Source organism: Pempheris klunzingeri, chromosome 11 (assembly GCF_042242105.1).
Source record: "Pempheris klunzingeri isolate RE-2024b chromosome 11, fPemKlu1.hap1, whole genome shotgun sequence".
Taxonomy (NCBI): Eukaryota; Metazoa; Chordata; class Actinopteri; order Acropomatiformes; family Pempheridae; genus Pempheris; species Pempheris klunzingeri.
In genome coordinates this window covers 17,691,838-17,717,559 of record NC_092022.1, presented here as the reverse complement: position 1 = coordinate 17,717,559, position 25,722 = coordinate 17,691,838, and the positions used below count along the sequence as shown (strand labels likewise).

At 44.1% G+C, this 25,722-nt stretch overlaps 1 protein-coding gene across 3 annotated transcripts in view; it reads right to left on the bottom strand.

Moving 5' to 3' along the window:
• The window catches only part of LOC139209518 (nuclear receptor coactivator 3-like), a 60,241-nt gene that overhangs the window by 11,377 nt on the left and 23,142 nt on the right, over positions 1–25,722 (bottom strand). For all 3 annotated transcript variants that reach the window (XM_070839257.1, XM_070839259.1, XM_070839258.1), the window contains exons 2-11: positions 16,246–16,327; positions 8,056–8,163; positions 7,359–7,519; positions 5,290–5,390; positions 5,039–5,213; positions 2,955–3,137; positions 1,780–1,866; positions 1,483–1,623; positions 893–1,040; positions 43–572 (exon numbers count right to left, since the gene is read on the bottom strand). In XM_070839257.1, the coding sequence (XP_070695358.1) occupies positions 43–572; positions 893–1,040; positions 1,483–1,623; positions 1,780–1,866; positions 2,955–3,137; positions 5,039–5,213; positions 5,290–5,390; positions 7,359–7,519; positions 8,056–8,144 (1,615 nt within the window). In that variant the 5' untranslated portion in view covers positions 8,145–8,163; positions 16,246–16,327. The remainder of the gene's footprint in view (positions 1–42; positions 573–892; positions 1,041–1,482; positions 1,624–1,779; positions 1,867–2,954; positions 3,138–5,038; positions 5,214–5,289; positions 5,391–7,358; positions 7,520–8,055; positions 8,164–16,245; positions 16,328–25,722) is intronic.

Sequence of the window (25,722 nt, the reverse complement as noted above, 5' to 3'; positions counted from 1 at the left end):
ATTGATAAATAATTGATGCCAAAATAAACACTAAACACTTACCCCCAGGTGAGAACTGGTTGGCGCCCATCTTTGGGCTGCCTCGGTTCCGGGGTGACATCAGGAGTCCCTGCTGGGGGCCACCCATTCTGGGGCTTCCTGACGGGCTGTTCATGCCACTCAACCCAAAACCTCCGCTGCTCTGAAACGGGGGCTGCTGTGGGTGCTGCTGCATGCCTTGGCCCGGGTGATTCATGGGACCCATCTGATTCATCTGATTCATGTGCCCCACCTGATTCATCTGCCCCATCTGATTCATCTGCATCATGCGGTTGCCCATGCCTCCACCTCCATTTCCTCCTCCACCGCTCCCTCCGTACATAGAGCCACTTCCCATCGGACCCATGTGACCCATGTGGCCTTGCTCGTTCATGCCAAAGCCCCTGCTCATGCTGCCCATGCCCCCCATGCCCATCCCCCCACCGGTGTTCATGTTCATTTGGGTATTCTGGTTGGGGCCTCCCATGCCCTGTTGTCTCATAGTGTTCGGCATCATGTTCCCACCCTGAGCTGAGCGGTAACCGTTTGGTTCCCTGTGTGGGAGGAGAGGGAAAACACACACAAGGTTTAAAAAAAAAAAAAGAAAAAACCTTGAAAACACTGTATTTCAGACAACAACCACTTTCAGACTGCAGAAACTCAGTATCAATGCACCTAAAATACCGGTTTCTGTGTGGCATCTTCTCACTGTTCACAGGACGTCAGCATATAAAAGCTACTTCAGCTGCTACTTCAGCTATTGAATGCCTCGGCTGCCTCACATAGATATGCTGTAAGTGCTTTTTAGTCAGTGCAGTAAATGAAACATCATCTGCTCTGTTTGAATGGAGTGTGGTTATATTCAGTTTTTGACCTTTGTAGTAGATGAGTGGAGATGAAGCCTTGCGGCTCGTTGCTCATGGGGTGACGGTACAGTTTGCTCTTGGTCTGGGCTGTGACTGGAGTGCCGTCGGACAGGGAGAAACGGTACAAGGGTGTCTCTGCGTGACCCTGCAGAAAGGCTGCACGGACAGATAAAACAACAAATTAACACTTATCAGATAACAAAAGGTCATCAATCACTGCCTTTACGTGAAAACCAACTCTATGAGGATCAATGCTGTAGCGTTCAGACATTTGTAGTCATGAGATCAATATTGGTACACTAATGCGTGATGCATATATTTAACCAGCGAGTCTCAATGAGTTTCCATTTTTTCTGAAAGGAGGCCTGGCCAAAATAGGTAACAACAACAAACTAAATAGCTACATAGCTATAACTATAACTAAAAGAGAGAAGATTGAATACACATCAGAGTAAACGGTTAATTAAATACAGCAGCATCCTGACGGCAGCTCTTCCCTTGTGGACTAAAAAGCAAAAAGCACTTAACAAGATGAATTCATCGAGTCTGAGGTACTTCAGGAGTTGATTCCAGACGTGTGTGTTTGTGTGTGACCCACCCTCATGGTAGTGGCGTTTGTGCGACCAGGGCTGCCCATCACTGTGCTGAAGGAACATCTGAATGCAACGTCTCAACAAATCCTCCCAGCCTGGACGCATCGACGCTCTCAGAGAGTTCTGGTCGATCTGGATCAGTTTACCTGTCGGGGAGGACGGGAAGAGGACGAGTGGAGGGAAGGAAACAAGGAGACGCAAGAGGCATGAGTCAGACCTGTTCATGGGTAAAGAGTGAACGTCATGGCCTGGTTGAGCTTCTGTGTTTGTTTAGTGAGCATTTAGGGTATGCAGCTCCTCACCTGAGAGCTCATGCCGGGTATTGAAACTCTCTGTCCTCTCCATGGCTGTCACCCTCCGGGCCACACAGATCATACATGACTGAAGGTCTGCAGATGAAAGGAGGGTCAGTACGGAAGGCTCATTATTTTTGTTTTTTATTATGGTTTTCACTGAAAAATGCGTCTGTAGCACTGATCTCTAGTATTTTTTAAAATTGAGATACATAAATATGAAAGGGTTGGCGCTCTTAAACTTTCAAGAAGTAGTGTCACGTGTGTATTATCAAGATGAACAGTGTCATATTGTAGTAAAAGTTGTGCTAACAATGATCCAATAGCAGAAAAATGTATCTTTTTTCTGATAGTTTTTCACATTTTATGCATGTAGAAAATTTACATCTTAAGATAATATTCAATGATATTAAACTACTTCCACCCATATTTTATGTCTCCATGCAGAGAGAATCCTGGTATTTGAGACACACACACCTAAAAAAATAGGAAGTGAAGAGAAAAGTGCAGAGAATATTCTAATCAGCTTCTTATTACGTACCCTAAGTAAAGTCCCTCTAAGTGAAGAAAAGAGTGAAGAATGTATTTTAAATGGTCACTTTCTTTTAAGGATCCACTACAGACATGTTTTCAGGCCTATAAATACTGTGCTTGGAATGATAATTTGTATTTGATATGGTTTATCCTGAAAAAAAGTTGAATAACCTTGTTACAAATTCTTTAAATGTCAACCACTACTCCCTCACTGAATCCAAGATCTATGAACATGCAACATATTTTTAGATATTTTTCATTATTACCGTGCCTACATACCAGATACAATGAAAGTTTAAATTTTCCACATCACTCTTGTCTGAGTAACCTACCAGATCACAGTTGGCTTTCAAACTAATTGTCACAAAATCATGTGAATCATATGAATGTGTGTTAAAACTAGACTTAAGGTGAGCACAGAAAAACGTTCCCCCTTTAGCAGATTAATCTCGTGTCAAACTCTGTACATACACGATTCTGCAAGGTGAAGGTCAAACCAGTGAAATAACAAAAAGCAAGACATATTTTTGAGTGGAGGACTTTAAATATTGCCAATAAACACACGTGACTGTATCTTTTCAGAACAGTAAAATCTTAAAAGAATGACTCATTATCATGAACTGTGTAAATCTGTGACTACGTCAGCGTACCTTCCCCCTCCTCGATCATTGCCTTGGGCTGGGTAAGAGCAAAACACTGCATGGTCTCGTATCGTGGCCCTCCTGGCCCCTCCTCCATGGGGCCGTGGGCGTGGCCAAACTTGACCAGCATTCGGCAAGTGAAAGTGTGGCTCTTCTGTCGGGCCGCCTCGTTTCCCCACGACACCCCATTTACTGAAAGGAGACAAAAACAAAAAGAAACTCACACCCTCAAATAAAATGAAATTAATATGTATTTCCAAAACCAAATGCAAGTATGAATGGATTGCCTGTAATCTTTTTTGCCGCAAATCTACAAGCGCACACAGAGGAAAAACAAACAACACAAACAAACCACAGTGCAACATGTATTTTCCCTCTTAAATTGAGAAGCAGAAGCCTCTCCTACTGTTCGGATCCCTGGCTAAATGGACCATGGGATTAATGTAGCCAAGGTGTCGATTTCCAATATCTCTCCCTCTCAGTCTGCTCTGCAGCGGGCAGAGGCCAGGGACACTCAGCCATCTATCCTCATTTAGGCCCTGACTCCTCATCACAGCACACACACACACTCATTTAGACGGGGTCACCTTCACAGGGGAGGGGGAGGAAGAGCGAGAAAAGGGAGGCAAACTTCAGAGAGACATCCAACTGTCCTCCAAGGTCTCTGTGAAGCCTTATCGGGGCCTTGAGTTGGCTGGAGGTTTCTGTCTGGCAGGTGCAGGGAGGATACAAGAGAGGACCCGGGAGAGCGAGACATGTCGGGGGGGTAGGGTGGTAGTGGTGGGGAGGGGCTAACTGATAGTGAGAGGTGATTTAACAAGGCCTTGGCTTTCACTCCTCGGCAAAGAAAACGCAGCACAGTCACTGGGGCCGACGTCTCCCCTCAGACACAATTAGCCAACAGTGAGGCAAGACAGAGGGGTCAAAAAACACACTCGCCAAACAACAAAAGCTCACTTCATGTTTTGTGCATGAGTGTGTGTCTGTTTTTGTGCGTCCTGGTGCTTGTGTGTGAGTGTGTGTATTTAACTGTAGCTGGCGTGGTCAGCGGTCATCCCACAGGAATGTGCAGCGAGAGCGTATTTCATTCATGGGTCCAAAAGATAATGAAGGGGCAGAGCAGCAGAGCGAGACACAATGAGGGGTGGGAGAGCAGCGAGAAGCAGGTTGAGAAACAGACAACCACAATATTCTTCTTAGTAGGCAGCCATATTAAGTATGAATGAGGCTGAGAAAGAGTGAGTTGAGAGAGGCACAGGGGACGCTCAGAGGAAAAGTAGATAAAGATGAGTTTTAAAAGATAAAAAGAGTGAATGAATAAAGGAGCGTGCAGAAAGAAGGAGAGGAATAAGTGAGAGAACGTGTCAATGACATGTCGGAGCAACTGCTGCTTAGGAACATTACTGCGGAGTTAATCGAGTAGCAGGTTCAGTCGAGCACATATATCCATAATTAATCAGCTTTATAAATAGTGCTATATGCACATACTCATGGGCTTACACACACACACACACTCACGCATACACACAGGCAGCAACTTCGCAAAAATCCCATTACTGACACAGGCATGTAAATATATACAATAAGACACACACGTGCACGAGCAAACACACAATGAATTAAGTAGAGGAAAGTGTGGAGGTGCATTATTCAGCAGTAAGTAGTTTCCAGATGGCTGCCGTGGGATCTGAAAAGAGCTCAGGCCTGTTTTACACTGTCTGGACCACTGAGTGTGACTGACAGCTGCGCTACGCTCTGCCTGCTTAGCACCGAGTGGGTGGGTGCTCCTGTGCACATGTGTATTTTGTCAGGTGTGTGTGTGCGTGTGTCTTTCTGAAAAGCTCTCATCCACATGAACAGGCTTCCCAGGAGCTCCTCATTATACCAAGAGAAAAAGTTAAGAACTGAGGAGCATGAATAAATAACTGAGTGAGTTTACGTTGATGTGCGTGTGCCAGTTGTTGTGACCTCTCACAGTTTGTTTTATACCGCGGCCCTGTGGAAGATGTCAGGCAGGGTTTACTCCCGAGCAGACGTGCAGCTTCCCTGTGAGTGTGTAAGTGTGTGCATGTATGTATGTGTGCGTTTCTCACTGTTGGTCTTGGGCAGGTTCTTGTGGAACTCCTCCCTGTCGTCCTCATGGAGAATATTGTACACGCTGGTGTTGATGAGCTCCTCCTGTTTGTACTGCAGGTACTGCGTCACATTGTCCGACACAAACACGATGCTGCCCTCCCGGTTCACCACAAACAGGAAGCCGTCCAGAGCCTGAGAGCACAGTGACAGGAAGTCAAACCTTGGATAAATATTGTGTGATTGATGTGGAGTGGAGTGCTGGACTCACCTGCAGCAGGAGCGGCCCAAGGTGGTCCTTGTCGATGACCCCCTGACCTGTTGAGGACACGTCTGACTTCTGGACGTCGTCTTCGTTGGATGAAGCTTTCCCTGTAGTCGAGGAAAGGGAGACGAAAAAGACGAAATGCATTACAAAGGAAAATGCCTCAAACAAACATTTCAAACCCTGCTGTCTGCAAAGAAGCAAAAAAGATCAAAGGAAAAACATAAGGTGAAAGCAACGATACCTGACACTGGAAGAAACAGCCAGTTACTCACTACTAAAAGCTGCACCAGCAGGGGGCAGCGTTTCTCAATCTTAATTTCTTTTTTTTTTTTTTTTTTGGATTTAAAACTACAGGTGAGGAGGGAGACGGACGCAGGCAGGTTTCTCTGAGGAGCCCGTCAGGAGGAGTAGAGGGCTGGGTGTATGTGGAGCAGGTAGCAGCCGTCCTCATGCTTTATATTCAGTGTCAGACTCTGAGGGACTGTCTGGTAGGCTGGGGCTGAGAGAGAGAGAGCACAGGAGAGAGCTAGAGAGGCTCTGGAAGCTGTAATGGTGCAGGGGCAGGAGCTGAGGCACCTGAATTAATGGAGGGGCTGAGGCTCAGAGAGGGAGAGCAAAGACAGGCAGATACAGAGGGAGAGACAGGAAGGACCGGTGCTGAACCACAGGGATGTGGACGGAGATGATGCTGACAGAAAACGGCTGGCATTTGGGTTGTTGTATTAATGCAGGGCTTGGTCTGAGAAAGAGGCGGGGGCTGCTTGGCTACAGGAATCATTCCATCTGATTAGCTCCCAAGGGGCACAGATACCCACACAAAGAGGAAAAAAAGCCATTGCTGCCTACAACCAGGCACTGTGAAGTTAGGTAGAGAAGGGCTAAAAGAAGAGGGAGAGGAAGAGGAGAGAGGATGAGACATAAACAGAGAGTGCGTGAGACAGAAAGAGAGAGGCTGCACTCTATCAGTTCACTCAATATCTTAAGATGCTGGGAGCAAACCTGAAGATGCTGCAACTCATTGTGCTGCAATACAGGCGAGGGGGAGGGGGAGGGGGGGGGCAGGGGTAGGGAAGCAGAAGAGGAGGAAGACGGAAGAGCAGGGTACATCAAAAGTGATGAAAGTGAGATGAAAAACAGAATTGATTGATGGAGAAAAGAGCAAAATGAAAACTGGCAGAAAGAGCAACTGAGAGTGAGAAGAGGAGAAGAGGAACAGGTAGAAAGCGAGACACGAGTCTAAACGCCTGTGTCATTTCTGTCTTCACTTCCTGTAACTATGGCAACCTGTCAGCGGCCAGTCAGGGCCAGCTGTAGCCTCTTCCCCTTCCTGTCGGGGTGGCAGACGCTGACTGAGCCGAGCAGAGACACAAGAACAAAATTCACCCACGGCTCTGCCCCGATCTCAAGAAATTCACCTTGAATGGAAAAATGTACACTGGTCACGGGTCTGAAGTAAAGATACGTCTCTGCACTGACGGTGCATCTGTGCATCTGCAAAACAAGATTCTCAGTCTGCAGCTTTTTAAATGGTTTGCTGTAGAGATGGCCGCTGCATAATGGAGATAGAACTATGACAACAGCAGCTGTAACAGAACTAATAATTTGGCAGTTCAGCAGAATGGATGGGCATGTGATTACCTGCAAACGTCCAATTAAACAGCCCCTGGTGAGGCCAGCACACAGCTGTGCATGCCCATTTCACACACACACACACACACACACACACACACACACACACACAAATGACAGGTTCACAAAGTATTGCCAATGTTTCCTCCCAAACATAAACAGTTGAGGCTGTGAAATTTGTGGGAGATGAATGACTGATTCGTCCTTGCACCTGGGCTCTGAGGAGGCACGTGTGTGTGTGTGTGTGTGTGAGTGTGAGTGTGTGTGCTAACCCCCAGCTGTCTCGTCCCCCTCTCTCTCTCTCTCTCTCTCTCTCTCTCTCCTCAACACCTTGCCCAGCGTTTCCTACACACACTTCTCCACCGTCCATCTGACTTGCAGTGCACCTGTTCGGCTCCAGCTCTCGGTAGCCTTTAGGATTTCAGACAACTGTGTCCACTCACCCTGCTCTTTGATCTGGCGGATCTGGCGCACCGTCTCTTTGAGGATGGCACATTTGTCTGGTTTGACGTTGAAGTTGTCGATGTCACTGAGATTGGCGGAGATAAGCTCCGCTAGCTCCTCTATGTATTTGCTCTCCTGCTCCCGTCGCTTCCTCTCACACCTGCAAAGATGCGCAAATATTAAAGCTAAGCTAATGCTACTTCACAAATTGTGAGTTCTGTTTATAGATGTGAAAACAACATAGACTGGCTGCAAGCCACATTGAATTGTGTTTGATTACTTTTGGGGCACAACTGGACCATCTATGACCATCTATATTAAACTACAGGATTCAGCAGTGTATTTTATAGTAGTTGGAGAGCTGCACCTACACAGTTTCAAGAGTGGCATCAATCTTCCCATCTAACACTTGGCATTAAAGCAAATAAGCATATTTCTCAAAATGCCTCACTTTTTAAAAGCTAAAAATTATGTCTTTGCTCTTTGTGTTTTCTTGTTTTTTTTTTTAATGTCTCTATAGGGGATGATTCATATAAAAAAAAAAACATTTACAAAATCTTTCATATTTTTGCACACATTTAGGTTCTTCCCATCACAGCACACAGACGAGCCACATGGCCCAAGCTAGAGAAACCACTGACCCAGTAGCCCACTTCCCTCCATTTCCCCTCTCCTGTGCTGATCAGCTAGACTCACCCCAGACCAGGCGTGTCGCAAGTGGAGGGCTTGCGTTTCCGGCTTTCTGAGCTCAGAGGCTCCATGGAGTTCTCCCCCAGACCACTCATCGTGAACACATATCAGCACCTGAGAGGAAGGAGCATGCACATACACAGGTGTAAATAAAGCTTTAATAGAGGCAGAGAGGAGATTACAGAGTCCCTATTAACCTTTTAGCTCTTAATATATAGGTAGATGTGAAGGGAAGTACCTTTGAACTCAGCAAAAATAACCAATATGGAGGCAGGTTGTGGAAATGGTGTAAACCAGTACACATCAGGGTAAAATATGTTTATATCATGCAAATCGTATTCTCCTGGCACAGACTGACGAACATAAACATGTCTCGTCTGCCTCCTCCTCCTCCTCCTCTTTAGAAACAGAGAGAGTAAGCATGCGAGGTTGTGTTTGTTTGTGTGTGTGTGTGGGCATGTGCATGAATGAGTTCACCAGCTCATATGGTACACACACGCACACACACACACACACACACACACACACACACACACACACACAGGATTAGCAGTGTCTCTGATGATAAGCCACGCTGCACAACTAACCCCGTTAGACAGCCGTCTGTCTCCCATAATGCATCACATTTCGTCTCCAGGAAGTGAGCTGATAAAGGTTGTGGGGAACAGAGGCAGATGGGACGAAAGGAGGCGAGGAGGAGGAGGAGGAGGAGGAGGAGGAGGAAGAGAAGGAAATAGAGGGAAGGAACTGAAGAAATAAGGGAGGGAGGGAGAAGCCGGTGCTGTGAAGCGGGCTCTGATTGGTCACTTTCTTTGCCACAGTGACAGCAGCTGACACTGGGGAAAGGTAGGAGGGAAGGAAAAGAGGATGGAGGAAGGGAGGGAAGAGAGGAAAGTAAATGAGGGGGAGAGAGAGCACAAATATAGTGGGAGATAGAGGATATACAGAGAAAATGCAGAGGAAGAAAAAACACAGAGGGGGAGAATCAGAGCGAAAAGAGGCGGAGGCAGTGGGAGGGAGCGAGCAGAGAGAAAGAGAGATAAAGGCATGTCAAAGAAAGACAGGAGGGGAGGGGGACAGGTGAGAGGGGAAGAAGAGGAGGAGGAATTAGAGGAGGGGATGTAACATTCAGCCTGTCTGGTGTGTGTTTTGAATGCATGTGTGGCGCACAGAGTGGGCTGAAAGCCTCCAGTACCCCTCTTAACCTTCACAGCCAGAGCAGCTTTTTCATTCCATTGATTACATGGTTATCCTCTGACCAGAGCACTGCCTCTCCTGCATAGCAAATCAGGCCAACGGCAGGGGAGAGATGCCGGCCTGTTATTTAATCACCATGCACCATCATCTCAGGCTCCTTCTTGTGGGATCAGAGCAGTCCGCGAGAACGTCTGATTACGTTTTTCTTTTTTTCTTTGTTCTTGGATAGACAATTTTCTAATCTTCAGTCGTGCGTTCTTGGCTCGCAACAAGATCATATCCGGCTGAAACAAGCAGTGAACACACCTTCTTATTGAGACAGAATCAATATGAGGGCTGCTTTCACGCATGTCTTCAAGACCAGGTGAAACACAAGAGTATTCCCTTGCAAGGCAACAAGGGGGAATACTCATAAATCATCTTCTAAAAATCAAGCAATGCTCTGAAGACGTGCCGACTCTCTTGCTCAATCCCTCCTGCCTAGAGTTTCTTTCAAATTTCTCTTTTAATCTCTCCCTTGAGTACCTCCCATCTGACTGTCTGTCTGACTGTCTCATTGCCTTTGTCTGCTTGCCTACCTGCGTCTCTTCCTGCCTATCCTCCTGTCTGCCTCCCTGTGTGCCTGTCTGCTACTCACCACTAGACAAAACCCCACTTGCTGTTGTCTGATGAAACCTACCACGAGGGAGACGAGGAGCCGCGGAGGCAAAAACCAGAGAGGGGGAGGTACAAAGTCTGAGGGTTCAGAACTCGAAGAGCCAAAGCAAAGTGTTTGAGTGAAACTCCGTCTTTACTCCTCTGCTGATAGAGCCCACCCGCCCGCCTGCCAGCCTATTGATGGAGTTCTCAAAGGGGGAGTTGCTCTAATTGCGGAGTGAATGAGGCGGCCCCAGAGAATGGTTGATTAGGAGGCTGCTGAATGCCCCAGGGAAATGGGTCACCTCCAGCCTGGCGCGGGCCGCCCGCTTTTCCAGTGCAGGGAGAAAGTCAATTACACGCCACAGGCAGTGGGGCCTGGTGGCAGAGAGGCAGCGGGGCTGCGGTGGGTACAATACAGCAGCAGGGGGCAGTGGGAATGAGACGCGTAAAGAGGGAAATGGGAGAAGGTGATGGCAGTATGGAGGGCAGCAAAAAGATGGGCATGAAGATGGCAATTTAAGGCAGAAAGAGTGAGATGTAGTAAATGTGACAGTGAGCACTGAGCAAAAAGTAGGCAGTTTCTCTGCTCCTGGTCTAATGCATGTTTTGAATTAGAGCATTAAGATTATTTGAAACGAAACACTGGAAATTAAAAAACCCTTAGCTGAGGGGTAAAGGTTGGTGTAGCGATGTTGAGAAGATGATGAAAATGATGAAAACAGACATGTTGGCAGAAGAAAACACCAAATATGTAGACAGAGGAAGCAAATTAATTGATAAAAATAACAAATACCTCTCTTCCTTGTATTTATCCAAAAATACATGAGGAAATGCCCGTTTATAGCAGATGGTTACAGTAGACAGTTAGACTTAGAGGTTATGAGATGTTGAGAAGATGATGAAAACAGACACGTTGGCAGAAGAAAACACCAAATATGTAGACAGAGGAAGCAAATTAATTGATAAAAATAACAAATACCTCTCTTCCTTGTGTTTATCCAAAAATACATGAGGAAATGCCCGTTTATAGCAGATGGTTACAGTAGACAGTTAGACTTAGAGGTTATGACTCCTAACACTTCTTAACAAATTCCCATATGAGCATTAGATATTAGTTAAAGCAACAACAACAAGACCAAAATCTTAGCTGATAAAGGAAGGATACATGTGGTGGAGGGACCTATGGCAGCAAACTGCACTGGTACGAGTGTAACGGTAAAGTGATAGGGAGAAGTGTCAGAATATAATGGTTGCTCCATACACCTGTTTGAATGTGACTGGATTTTTCTCGTCAGCTGCTGGCGAACATGCTCCCTCTGCCCCCAACTGCCACACATATCCGGCATTGGCATGGGGTGGTTGTGGCCGACAATTTGTGTCATAACCTTCTGAAACAGACAATCTGACATTCACGCCCACTTCATGCTGCCACTGTCCAGGCGTGAGATGAAAAAGTGAGCGGGGCTCTTTTTCTCTCTGTCTCACGCCTCGTTTTATTCTTTTCCTTTTCACTGTCCTCTTTTATCCCCAAATTTAATGATTATCATGTCTCGTCCCTCTAAACTATGGCTGGCATTTAAGCCCTAAGAAACTATGTACACTTTTGCCTTCTGACATTATCGGACGACACATCATACACACTTTAGTTCTTTCCAGGACAGCCCTGCCATGCCGCTCATTTGAACATCTTTCTCCCTTTGCAGTATATCATGGGACACAATGGAAACACACGTTCACATGCATCGTTTTTTTGTTTTGTTAGCGCACCTAACATGATTACAAAGAGCTTAAAGAGAACTGAGATGGAGAAAATAGATTGAAAATTAAATGAAAAAGGAAAGCATCAGTCCTGACACAACAGTGTAGAGTTAGACAGAAACATTCCCCAGGCCATACAGCCTCTGTGTTTGCTTCAGAACCGGCTGCACATTCATTCAAGTCTATAGACTAAATCATATAGTTGAGGATGACTCTGAGACATTAATCACAGCCAGAAGCAATAGTGGGAAGCTGTTAATCAGAGTAGTTACTAAGTAGAAGCTGCTTGCGGCTTGGCCAGAGAGAGAAATGGGAACGGGACAAATAGTTCAGCTCCCAGCTGTCTGGGCCGTCACGGGAGCGTCGTCTGTTCTTCAGCAGACGTGAACAGGTGAGCGCACCCTTGCAGGTAAAGCAATTCTGAACTTTCACACCAAGTTTGACCTGGTTGTCAACCTTGATCTTGAATTCAGCGATTTCAAGGGGTCACGGCCTTCACGCCAACAGATGACCCACATATTTTCCAGGTCATTAGAGGGGTGTTAAATTAGGATCATTCAGGTCAACAGAGCTGTGGCATCACCTGGGGTGAAGCTAACCTCCACAGGTCGGCTACAGGACAGCAGCCTCCCAGTGACCCTGGGGCCTGAAGTCCAGTGGGAACACTTCTCACCAGGAACCAGAGACTTTATGGTTTTACGGCAAAACCAGAGGAAACAGATCACCTCATGAACTAAACAGCATGCAATCCAATCCTAGTTAAGTTCACAAGCTTCAGGACAGTCCCACTGACATGAGATAATCAACCCTTTGTTCCATGACAAGGTACCTCAAACACTAAAGGCCAAGTTGACATTTATTGTAGATATTCATGGTTCCCAGAGGATGAATCTGAATGTTTCTTGTTGACCCCCTGAACTTCCTACTAGTCCTACAACCAGGCCAACGTTTCCTCTTGCAAACAAGAAATATCAATGTATATCTAAAGCCCCTTATGGACTAACATTAGTGGTGTCATACATCTGTTAAACTGACGGCTTTCTGTCACTCAGACATCATCAACATAAATGTTCCTTAAGGTGCTCATTAGCTGTATGTAAAGACCTAACCCAGTAGACCTAACCCTACTGGACACTATTCATTTCCTCCAAGCAGCTGGATTGGATGAAAATTGAATTTAAAGAGTGAGTGCTGCCGTTTGTTTAGATTAAATATCTGTTTTGTTTCAGTTCTTTTTTGGAGCAATCGCAAAATGTATTCTAGCAGGAGGAAATGAAGTTTGCAATGTGATTTTATTGTTTCTAACTAAAACCTTTGTATAGTTTGTGGATTAAACTTTAGATATTAACTATTAATTTCATGGATATCAATCAGATAACATCTGTTTGCTAACTTCTGATTTGGACACTGACTTTGTTTTGTTTTCAGTTATTGGGAGGAGAGAGAATGTTTTTTTCAGACAGCTGCGATAACTTCATAATTCAAGTCACACAATTCCCAACTCCAGACATCCTTTAGATGTATGACTTGAACTGAGATGTATGACTTTGCACTGAGTGGTACTTTTTCCCTCTGTCAAATTATAGAAATGCGCGTTTTTTTTGTATACTTCAGTGTGCACGATAAAAAATGTTTGCAATAAGATGAGCAGCGCTTCAATAACACTGGTGAGTTAAACTCATGGACTCTAGGGGAGAAGAATTTAAATGGATGAACAGCAGCTACTGAGAGCAAAAAAAAAAAGGTTTGGGCAGACAGAAAACAAAGTGAAGAGACGACAGACTTCCCACGACAGAGTGAGTCACAGCTGAGGAAAAAAAAAAAACAATGCAACAAACAAGAATGTCTCGGAAAACAGTTACTGGGGGCAGACGACAAGTGCTCGGGAAAAATTAGTAAGAACGAATATAAAATAGACCTATCTTTAGGTACACAGATGGGTTTATTTTTGTCTCTTTAAAGTAACATGTCCAGAGTGTATTCAGTCATTGTTGAAGCTTCATTCAGAGTCGAGTTGAAACTCTTACAGCTTGTTGTGTACAAGAGAGCTTCAAGGTTAAATCGTGGAGTTTTGTAGATCTATTCAAAAGCCAGCACTCTGTGTAAAACAGTTGTTAGCTGAATACGTTCATTCACTATATCTCAAACACAAAGGTGGCGGAACTGTGGCACTAGCTGCCATCAAGCTTCCTGTGGGTTTGTTTGACGAGTGTCTCTGTCTCCATTTCCCTTTTGGAGAGGATAAGAACATGAAGGCAGGGCGGTGTGGGCAGGGTGCTGGTTGCTGGCGACAAAAGGGAGGAAGAGATAGGAAGCGAGGAGGAGGGAGAAAGGGAGAGGGAAGGTGACAGAGTTGGCGGGGTGGGTGCGCTCAGGCTGCGTGATGTAAATAGCCCCGCTGTCGCCTCCCCCGCCTACCTGCCTGCCAGCCGCTCTTTCATAATCTCTGTTGACAAAACAGAGGCACACGGCCCTGGTCCGGCCATGTAAACTCACACCAGTGACAGGACAAGAGCTGCAGCTGCTTCGCTTGCAGTACTTGCGCAAACCTTGGGCCGTCTTCAATGCTTTGTGAAGGATAAAGAAGAAACTGGCCCCCAGTCTGACCTGATTGGTGTCCAGTCTTGAGGCTGCTGACTGAAGTTGGTCAACTCAAGCAGAATAGATTTCTGGACTATTTTTACCTACTGTAAATGATAACTTCAATGTTCTCTTTCAAGGTTATCAATATTTATATTATATTTCATGAATGATTCTCAACATTCACAATTCTTCTCTCTGACAACAACTTTGCAGTGCAAAGTGATTCAAATAGGACCATGAAAGTGCCAAATATTAAATATAGAATAGTGATATAACATATAAACAACTCATTATGTTAATGTTTGTTATGGCCATCAATTTTACTAATTTCAACCTTGTTTCTGAGTCAGTTTGGCATGGTGTCTGGTAGGGTTGTGTCATTTCAAATGATAATTATTGTCTTCATCAGTACAATAACTGTTTGTTCTACATGTCAGAAAAAAGTGGAAAATGTCCAGCACAATTTCCCAGAGCCCAAGTTGATATATGTAAATTTTATGTGACCAACAGGCCAAAAGCAAAACAAGCCAAACTATATTAATTTTTTCTACCATAGAAGACTGAGAAAAACAGTTTTATTTGCAGTTTAGCAGCTGTAACCAGAGAGTTTAATGGCATTTTTGCATAAAATTCTTTCTTTAAAATTTCTGTTGATTGACTAATTGATTAATCAAATGTGGTGCTATGGATGGCACTAATCCTGCTGCCATTTTAATGTCTTCTATTTCTATTGTTGCAGGTATGGTTATTATTTGTGTACATTTTTACACATTCATTTTAATGTTTCTAATGAAACGAGATTCATTCTTACATGTGTGATGGCACTTCTTATTCTTTACTCATCTTTACGCTACTTGCACATTGCTGTCTTGTCACAATCTTGGTTCCCCTGCATGGCGTACTGTATATACAGAGAATGACAATAAATTCTACTTTAGACCTTGAGCTAAGATGGAGGAAGATGGTCTATATATTATGATAACCGTGAGCCTTTGCTACCATTTTTATGAAGAAGAAGCTGTTCAGAGGCACAGACCAGAACCAAAGCAAATTCAAAATGATTATTTGTTGCAACTGAGAACAAAACACTCCACTATAGACGCCAAATTTATCCAAAACTGACCCAAAATATAACAGTAATAAATTTAAGTTCAGTGACTGAATATTTCTCACCAAACCGACACCCTCCGTATGCTAGATGTGCACAGGCTTGATTTTTGCCTTTTTGCTCAGCTTTTCTGCTAATGACTATAACATGAGAGTTTCATGCTCCCAAGTGTCAGAAATGCTCCAACTGCTGGCCACCTGACGAAAATGAAAAGCGAAAATGAACAGGAATTTGTACTTTCTTAATTTGACTCTTTTCGGAAGAATACACCTGTCCCTCCTCATCTCCATTGTCTCTGGTTTTCTTCCTGCCCATATGCAGCATCTCCTCTGCTTGGAACTGGACTGACTGGACCCTGCCTCCTCCCTTTCCTCTCCTACCGACCGCACTCTGCACACAATCACTCCTGCTTTCTGTGCAATGGCAGCGTGTCTCCAAAAGCATGTGTGAGACTGCACGTGAACGAAAGAGAAAGTGTGGTTTGGCTGAGTCTGGGGACATTTATGTATGTGTGTGTGTGTGTGTGTGTGTGTTGTTGTCACCTACAAACAGGGGTAAAAGATTAATGCTCTCTTTCAGCCTCTGTGGCAGGTAGAGCACAAAGAATAATTTGATTTCTCCTCCTGTCTCTCTGCTGTCTTCCCACTCTTCATTTTCTCATCTGCCTGAAAATCATCCGCTCAGTCCTATTTGTTTCTCTCTTGTTACCTCCACCACCACTCTTTCCTCCTAAACTATTCCACCTTCCAAAATCATAAGACATTTGCTTCAGAAAACACACACTGTTCTCTGTGCTCAGGTCAGGGGGATGTTGCAAGAATGTGGCAACAACAAGAAACTGTCTCTGGCAAACTGCTCAACCCAAACCCAGCGGGCCGTTACCATGCCAACCATATGGGTTGTTAGCCCACCTTGTGACGGCGCTGAGATGATGGACGATCAGATCCCCCCTCACTCTGGGACTGTGGTCCTATGTGGGCTGGTCAACAGAGTCTGGAGAAACAAAAAACAGCAGAAAAAAAGTTTAACAATCATGCTCAACAGTGCACATTCATTATGGTGATATTACTGAATAATAAGTGGCATTATTCATTATCAGCGGCCTGAAGACACATGAACAGGAAGCTGCATTAACAGCTTAATGAGCAGAAAGAACTGTGAGGCAGCCGTGCCTCCCTATGTGCTTTTGTCTCCATCACTGGTGTGCACGGACAGAGCAAACACATCATGGCTTCTGTGCATTTGCATCAACACACAGACTGCTCCCACAGCCAGACCAACCGCACGCACACACACACACACACACACACACACACACACACACACACACACACACACACACACACACACACACACACACACATACACGAAAAGGGATGTTGAGACACAAGTTTTACAGGAAGCCATACAGTCGAAACCCGAAAGTGACGACAGCATGTCATCCACAATTCGCATGAAAAGGTAAAGGATTAAGTGCTTCTACATACAACTGGATTTAAACGTCAGGCCTTTATTGGCAAATATCTCCCATGCTTTGTGGGAAGAATAGGAAAACAGGCTATTAGGCTAAATCGCCGCTCTAATCCCAAAAGCACATAATGGGCTAATTTGTGTCCATTTAGATCCTGATAAGAAACAATGTGTGTGAGTGTGTGTATTTTGGCCACACTGAGTTGTAGTAGTAGCTCAAGTGTTCTGTCTGAACAATCATAAGAGAGTATCCCGTGGGGGTAAAGAGTGCGTAACCATGGAGAACGCTGGGCGTTTCCATGACACCCTGTCATCAGTGAAGCATGCCGCCAGGATGTCTCACGTTCATCTGTCACTGTGCCTCAATGTGTGTCCGTGCATGTGTGTGTGTGTGAGAGAGTCAGATAGAAAAAGAATGTAGGTTTACTTTCGTTTTTATTGCGAGGATGTGTGAAAGTGTTGCACCAGAGCACACGTTTACAACCAGAGCTCAGGAAACGCCTACATGAGCGTGAGTGTGTGTGTGTGTGTGTTTCCGTATGTGTGTATGTGAAAAATTCAATGGCTGAACTCTCATGCCTATGTTGTGTGTGTTTACACGTGTGTGTGTGTGAGTGCACCATTCACCGTCAGCGACCTGACCGCTGGCTGCACCCATGATTGGGAGCAGATGGGGGCTGTCCTGTGTGAGTGTGTGTGTTGAGGGGTGGGGGGGTGCTCTAGTTTAGGTGATGTATGGACTCTCACACACCAACAAAGACCCTCCTTCAGCCGATGTGTTTCCTATTAATTGAAAGGGGAAAAAAATTGAGCCAGAGAACGACTGCTTAAGCGGGAAGAATTTATAGCTCAGCTGTGACAAAGAGTAAGTGACTCCATTTTTTTGTGCAAAAGTTGGGGGGGGAAGTAGTTCTCCTCGCCGTGCACGAGCAGGGACAAGAGAGCCTTCGGTGCGATCATTACTGCTCTTTGTGCTCACTTTGACGGAGCCATGAAAACCAGAGTGAATAAAATGGTAGTTAATGGCATGTGGTGCGCTGCTCATACCAGCGTAAAGCCTTGAATATCAAAGCAGTGTGAATGAGCTTAAGATGCAGAGGTTGAGTATATGGAGAAATGTTAAGCTTGCAGTCGCAGCGGCCTTTTTGCAGTCCGCTCTCTTCCTCTCAACACGTCTGTTTATCTCCTTGTGCTCTTCAATTCCAGACAGCTAAACAAGCCTTCAACCTTTTACTGCATGAATGTTTGTTTCATTGCTGCACTTGAGCAACACAATAAATATCTTACACAACAGCATCTCCGTCTTGTTAAAGCAACACAGTTGCAGGATGCAATAAAGATGCAGTCAGAGTTCACATTTTACCGTGGATGCTCACACAGGTGCCATTAACTTCATGAACTTGAACTGCTCGGTATATCAGCAACAGTACAAAAGGAGCTGGTATAAGATGTTGTCTCGCTGACGATTCTGCATTTCACAGCCACACAAGCACACACGACACAGAGAGGCTGATTTAACTCAGCTGTCAACTTGTTGTGAGATTTCTTAATTTTTCCACATTGATTCATCAGATCCGAGTTCTTCAGTATCGCACAGTGGCCTCACATTAAAAATGGGGAATGTCTGTTAAAGCTGCTATTTCAGAGCACCAGCTGAAAACGGTGCAAAATCTTAATTGTGGTGCAGGAAAAGGTGTATTGCTGAAAGGTACTTGTGGGAATATTTTCTTAAGAAATAGCTGTGGCTTGAAAATTGAAAATAAAAATTGCATCAATGAACCGGTCTGATCATCCCATTTCATGAACATTTCATTATATAAAAATCAAACCCACAAACTGGATAAATAACAATTACAGCTTCCCTCTGGGCTCGTCCACCCATGGACAGCTGACCTGTCCTTGTCTGATGGTGTTTCTGTCACTTGATCTGATTGCAGCCATGTGCTGAGCAGACACAGAAAATGAAGGAATGGACACTTTCTCAGCCAGTGTGTTAGTGATGAGTGTGAAGTTGCACACAGCCAAGAAACAGCCCTGATAAGATAAAGATGTTAAAGCCACACATGTCCTCATCTGTCCTCATCCTTCAGCTGAACCAGGACGAAGACTGAGAGCCACATGTGGAACAACTGTGTGAATGTTGCTAAGTGAGAGAGAGACGTTTTCATTTTCCTTTTGGTAACACAGTCCATTTGAATCTGGACTTCTCAGTCACTGTGTGATGTTTCTGAGGCAAAGGATCTGAGGCAGTATGGTCCAAACTAAATCACATTTGCTCTCAGAAAACTCATTACAACTATAGTTGTCTCTACAACTCTGGAAAGTTATCACAGAGCAGTTATTTTAGCTTCCACTGCTGCAACTGTGAGGTAAACAGTTGAAATACAGCTGGGATTTTGTCAGAGCCCTCTGCGATGGGACCCCCATTGCGCCAACGGGCTGACCCCATTTAAATGAATGACTGTTTTTTCATGCGTTTTTTTTTTAAGTCCGTCTGAACACAGCCCAATTTGGACTCAGCTAGGGTCCCAGGTCAGATTTCGGGTACAAGGAACTGAGAGGACCCGTGAAGACCTTTAACTTGTTAGTCATGGCCATGACCAGAAAACACAACTCAAAAGTTTCTCAAAAAAACACAAACTCCCTTCATTACTGAGGAAAAAAATGTGTTGGAAGGCAGCAAGCAAGGGTTTGTAAAAATGTATCCAGCTCTGCTAAAGCCAGCCTGCATGCAAAACTGCAACCAACGCCATATACAGAGTTGGGCCTCAATGTGCAGGCTTGGGGTTCAATAACATTTTATTGAATCTGAATCCACTGTCAAATCCTCTTCCTGAATCCAAATCCTTTTGAGTCCCTTATAAAATCTGATTAGGTTCAGCTTGCAACATTTGCAATAAACTAAAAGTTATAAATAACTCAAATTAAAGATTCACTTTAGACCTATAATCTTTTGTTGACTGAGAAGTCAGAAACGGTGTCATTTTTAGTGGCAGTCCAATTAATGTTGTAGCTACAATCTGAAGATTAGATGAGCACCAGATGATGTGAAATGTTGATTAAACAGATCTGACACTGACTGTGCTCATCCTATTTTTATGAGTTATTTGATCCATACATTGTTGGTCCTGATTTAGAACTATTGAACTGATCAGTTTTGATTGTTAATCTGACATGAGCGAAAGCTTTGATTCTGACTCCTGAAATTGATGTGATGCAATAAGCAAAATCATTTCCACCACCGCTCTGTTGCTCTTGTTGGACTAGAAAGGTCCACTTGTGGCCGCACAGTGGTGATAACTGCATCTTTTTTCCTCACTGATGATATTTGGTACAGACGCCGGCTTGGAGGGATCGCCTTAAGCAGGCACAAGCATTTCATTTTGACCTTTTATAAAGTTACTCACAAAATGAACTAAATAATTAGCTACAGATGATATAATCTGCCATTTGTGCTCTTTAATTTGAACCAGTGAAAGTGACAGCATGACTGGTTAGTACTGAGAAGTAGAGATAAACCCATATGAGCTTCTTGCAGATATGTCGTATTAGTGTACATGTGGGTCAGTACACGAATACAAGAAATTTAAGCTATTTAAATGTCTCCATTACTTTGTCCATCAGAGAGCTCTGACAAGTTGACTTTTCAACTGCTAGATGTCAAAAACACTCCGCATGTATCTTAGTCAAACTTCACGAAAAAAATAAATAAATATATAGATAAGATTGTTTGTTTAGGTTTTACAGAAATGAAATCATAATTTGTCTTGAGCCATTTAATGTTTTCTTCATGGCTTTTTGCAAATAAGAGATAAGCCATAAGATACAGAGATAAAACGTTCAATCAGAGATTTGTTGGGGTCTGACCTCGGAGAATCTGTGTTTTCTGCCAAACGGGGATCTGATCCAAAATGGAACTGGCTATCAAAAACTAACCCTGTGCACACTACATTGAGTTTAATTTGAGTATACTTAAACACACCCTTTAAGAAAACATTCATGTCCAGCCAAAAGGATCTGTGCCTTTAAAAAACATCTTCAGGTGCCTGATCACACATCCACTAGTTGTTTCTTTGTGATCTTTAATCTTTTCCCTCTCTTCATCCCTTCCTCTCACTGTCCCTCTTTTTTATGGCTTGATTTTTCTCTCCATGTCTCTGTCTGACTGTGAATGAGAGAAATTGTGTGTGCTGGCCAGCATGCACAACGGCACAGTGAAGAACACATAAAAGTGCATTGTGTGGAAGTGTGTATGTGTGTACTCTGGATAACTCTGCTTTAGTTTTGCTTTGCCCAGTCCCCTCCAACAAATCCAGCACTCACACTGGAGCAAAATAGGAGCCAAGCCACATCTTGGCACCTTGCCTCCCCTTAAACAAATCAGACCACAGAGGCTAATAAAAAACTCTGAGTCCAAAGCTTGCCTCCACAGACGAGGGGGTACCGAAGAGGGGAGCCATTCTCGGCTACCCCACTCCGCCTGAAATGAACTCGTAGAAGACAGAGTGCTGCTTTTCAACTCGCACAAAAAGTGCCAGTCTCTCCGCTGTCCTCATCACCCCAGCCCCCTTCTCTTTGCTGTTAAATAGTGCTTTGATGTTATATTGTTCTTAACTAGCCACACTAAGAAAACACTCATTGAAAACTAATTGCTTCTTAGTTCAGCGACAAAGTGAGAGTGAACTTTCCATCTTTAGACCAATTACCGCTATCATAGCGCACAGCCTGCTGCTTCAAACTTCACACTTCAGAGAGGGATAAGAGGGGGTGGAGGATGAAGGAAAGCAGAGGGAAAGCGTTTGGCTCAGGGCAGAAATAGGCCAGGCAGGTCTAAAACTAAAACTCATCCAGCCATCCAGGGTGTGTCTGCTGTAGGCTGCCATCAAACATGCATTTACATATTCAAAAAAGGAAACAGGCATTTGCATGAGTCATCCTTTCCAAGAAGGTAGAGGAAACCAAATTCACAGCACACTGCACCACGCTACAGTATGAGGTCCACAACAACGAATGTGCACTCACACAAGCAGCTAACTAAACTCCCAGAGAAGGCAAACTGTTAAAAAGAAGTGACCATAAAAAGAAATGAAAGAAGAATTATTGCATCAGGTTTTTGTAATAATAGCTCAAGGCCACTTTAAAATGACTTTACAGTGCAACATCTGTTTTGAGTACAGTCTGACACTAAATGTAATAAAACAGGCAATTCTCTTCTTTTAGAATTCACAGAGTAACAAATACTGTAAGACCACGTTTGAAGATCAAAAAAACGAGGGGATCACTGCACACACACACACACACACACACACACACACACACCCGCAGCCATAGCTAGTCCTCAACATGCTTTTCTTTCTCTTGATGAACTTGGTTGTCTACAACTGAAAAGACAAAACTTGAACTGGCTAACTGGTATTATCTGTGGCCTTGTGAGCCCATAAAGCCTAAAGCTACTTTACATTTACATTTATTTACAATAGTGGAGTCCGATTGAGAAGGCTTGAGGGCAAGATCTGAAGTTATTTTGCCTCTTTGTGGTTTTCAGTCTACCACTTATGTCCAGACTGATTATGAAAACTATTGAATGGATTGCCATTAAAATTGTGCACAGACATTCGTTATCCCCAGAGGCTGAATCCTATCAACTCTGATGATATTTGGTGCCATCGTGAGGTTGACATATGTGGTTTTGACTGCAATACCAAAACCATTGGACGATTCGCCATGAAATTTAGTGCAGGTATTTGTGTTCCCCTCAGGATGAACTTCAATCACTTTGGTGATCCCCTTACTTTCCATACAGTGCCAACATCAGGTTAATACTTATGATGAAATACCTGTTCTCATCACCCTCAGCTGTACTGTAACATGCTAAACTAAGGTGGTGAAGATAGTAAATATCATACACACTAAACAATATAAGCATGTTGTCACTGTGAGCGTCTTAGCATGCGGACATTAGCATTTAGGTCAAAGTACTGCTGTGCTCAAGTACGCCCTTGCAGAGCTGCTAGTGTGGCTGCAGGGAAATGAGGAAACAGCCGTAAACAGCATGTAATGGTAACAATACTTACAACACTGTATGCTCCACGGTGCGTTACCTGCTCACTCACTGGTGAAAACTGACCAAAACATGAGCTAAACTGACAACAAAACTTTTAAAAACACAAGAGAGACACAAGAGGGTTATAATGTGTTATAATGTTATGTGTGTTGTGATTGTAATATGATTACCATAACTCATTCTGAGGAGCCCTGACATAGAATAAAGGACACGCAGGAGGAAATGCTCCTCTGCCTCACATAGTGACAGTATGACAAATTAAAGGAAAAACCAACATTATATGGCCTGAACAGTGTCAGTGTTGAAACCATTCAGGGACCTTTTGGAAGCATCTGCATTTGTTACGTTTCTCTATTCATGAAGTCCGATTTTTCCTTTGAATTTGTCAGCCATCAATACGTGATCTACGTAAATACAACGCTTATTTTTTCTTACAAGAAAAGTGCAGTCTGTGACTCAGAGTTTAAGTTGACGCTGTGTTTGTGTGGACAGTAAATTAGTGTTCGACAGTCAGGTTTGTTTCGTCATACAACAGATGAGAGACTCCCTGTTACCTTCATGAAGGTTCTCCAGTAAGTCGAGGTGCACAGTGTGACAGTAAATGAGGGACGACAGAGATCATTAAAATATTTTGTTGAAACGTAATCTTGCATTTCAGACCAAGCATAAAAGTACATGTTGTCAACAACACCTCCTGCTACTTTATTTGAACCCGACCACGTGCAGAACATGTGTGCATAAAGACAGAGAGAGAGAGAGAGAGAGAGAGAGAGAGAGAGAGAGACAGAAGGAGGAATGGACGTACTCTTGTGTGTTAAGTGATGACAATAGTGCTGCAGAGCCAACAACCGGCCTTGATAAGATAAAGACAGTAAACCTCGCATGAACTTGTCTGTCTCCTTCAGCTGAAAAGGGGAAAAAAAACTAGCAGCCACACATGGACTAATGTCATGAATGTGTGTCATGGTGTGTGTTGTGCAGGAATCTTAGGGTCAAGAACGTGTATGTAGTGTGCTAAAGGGCAACATGTATGCCACGCACAGTCTAGCATGCCTGCATTAGTCTAGCAGAGAACTAGGTTAAATAAAACGCCTCATTGGAAGCCATCTATTATGTAGGAGCTGTGCATTATCATAACATAGAGGACCATTTCTGTGAGTTAATTAACAATGAACCGAGAAAGAAGGCTGTCACATCCAAGAGCAATGAATGACTGGAGCTTTGGTAAATACTTGCAACATTCTTGTCATCACAAAGAGTAAATTACCTAGTTACAGGCCTCATGGGGCAGAGAAAGAAATGCAGTCAGATCGCAGGAGAACAGTTGTCACCTGCTTTTAGTTACTGGGTGTGAAATGAATTAAAAATGAGGGAAAAAATATGAGCACAGGAACAATGAGGCCATAGGCTGAGGAGGCTATTCATGCCTAATTAGTGTCACAGGTCAATCAATGAGACCCCACCTCGCGTCTCTAACCCCGCCAAACAGGATGCAATGCAAAATGCATGAAACCAGGAGGCAACGTGAGAAGATGTTTTCCTCTTCACTCAAAATTGTGAAAATCAATGGCCGATTAAGCGCACAATGCAAAGTCCTCTTCCACTCAAAAGTGTGTTTTGCTTCTTGTTACTTCACTTTGGTTTGACCTTCACTGCGCACTGTGAAGTATGTCCCAGGTTCGTTTTAAAATTCATCTGCTGAAGTTGGAGGTATCTCTATGCTCACCTTAAGTTTTCGTACCAATTTTGTCACATCATAACTATCAAAGTATTTAATTCAGGGGTTGTGTGTTACAGGGGTGTAAGATTGAAAGGTTGACACGAAGGTCAATAAAGTAAACTTGGTGGAGTTGAAAACAATAAAAAAAAGGAGGGTGGAGTTAGTGTGAAAGAACAATATGTCAGTGTAAAGGTCTTTTCTCGCAAAAATAATTGCATGGAGATAAAACTCAAGCTCTTCACTGGCAGGAAAAAGAGCACTTCTTTTGCTGATGCATGTGTGTGATGATGAGTGAGTGTCTGTGTGTGTGTCTGTGTGAGTGAATAAGCTGTGAGACTTTCTTTAGTGCCAATGGGACATAATTGGCTCACAATAACCCATCAGTGTGGTCTCAGCGAGAGAACACCATCTTCTCCTCCACCTCTACCTCCCTCCTCACGCTTTCTTTCTCCACGGTGACAGTGAGGGAGCAGATTCGCCACATAAACACCTCCCTTCCTCCCCCTCCTCCCTCTATTTATTTGCTCAGAGTCCAAAAACTGCACAGCACAGGGAAAAAATTATGGGGGGTGGGAGGGGTGGAAGAGAGGAGGAAGAAGAGAGAAAGAGAGGAGGGAGCGAGGGAGGAGGGAGGTAGATACACAAACACACACTGCAGATTTAGCTGCACACACGTGGATGGGACACGCACACGTGCACACACACACAACATGCACGCACACTCCTGGTGGAGCATCTAAATCACATTAGCTGCCTGCCTGACATCCATCACTCCCACAGACAAAAGCACATGCCAGAGAGGCAGGGAAACTGCATGGCAACATGCATAACCACCCACAAACAAACACACAGTCGGACACAGAGCAGCCGACACACCTTGAAACCAGATGACAGCATGCAGGAGAAAACAATCCCTCCTTACACACAATATTCCCCAATCAGAAATCAACTTGCATTCACTTGCACACACATCACTGTCAGTGCACATCAACTGTACGTTCGGGGATCCACTCATTCGCCTCTGTGCTCCGCTGCTGCTCTGTGCGTGCGGAAAACTTGCATTAACATCAGAGAAAATCAACAATGCCATGAAAACACAATGAAAAAAAAAACATACCATGGTTGCTTTAAATA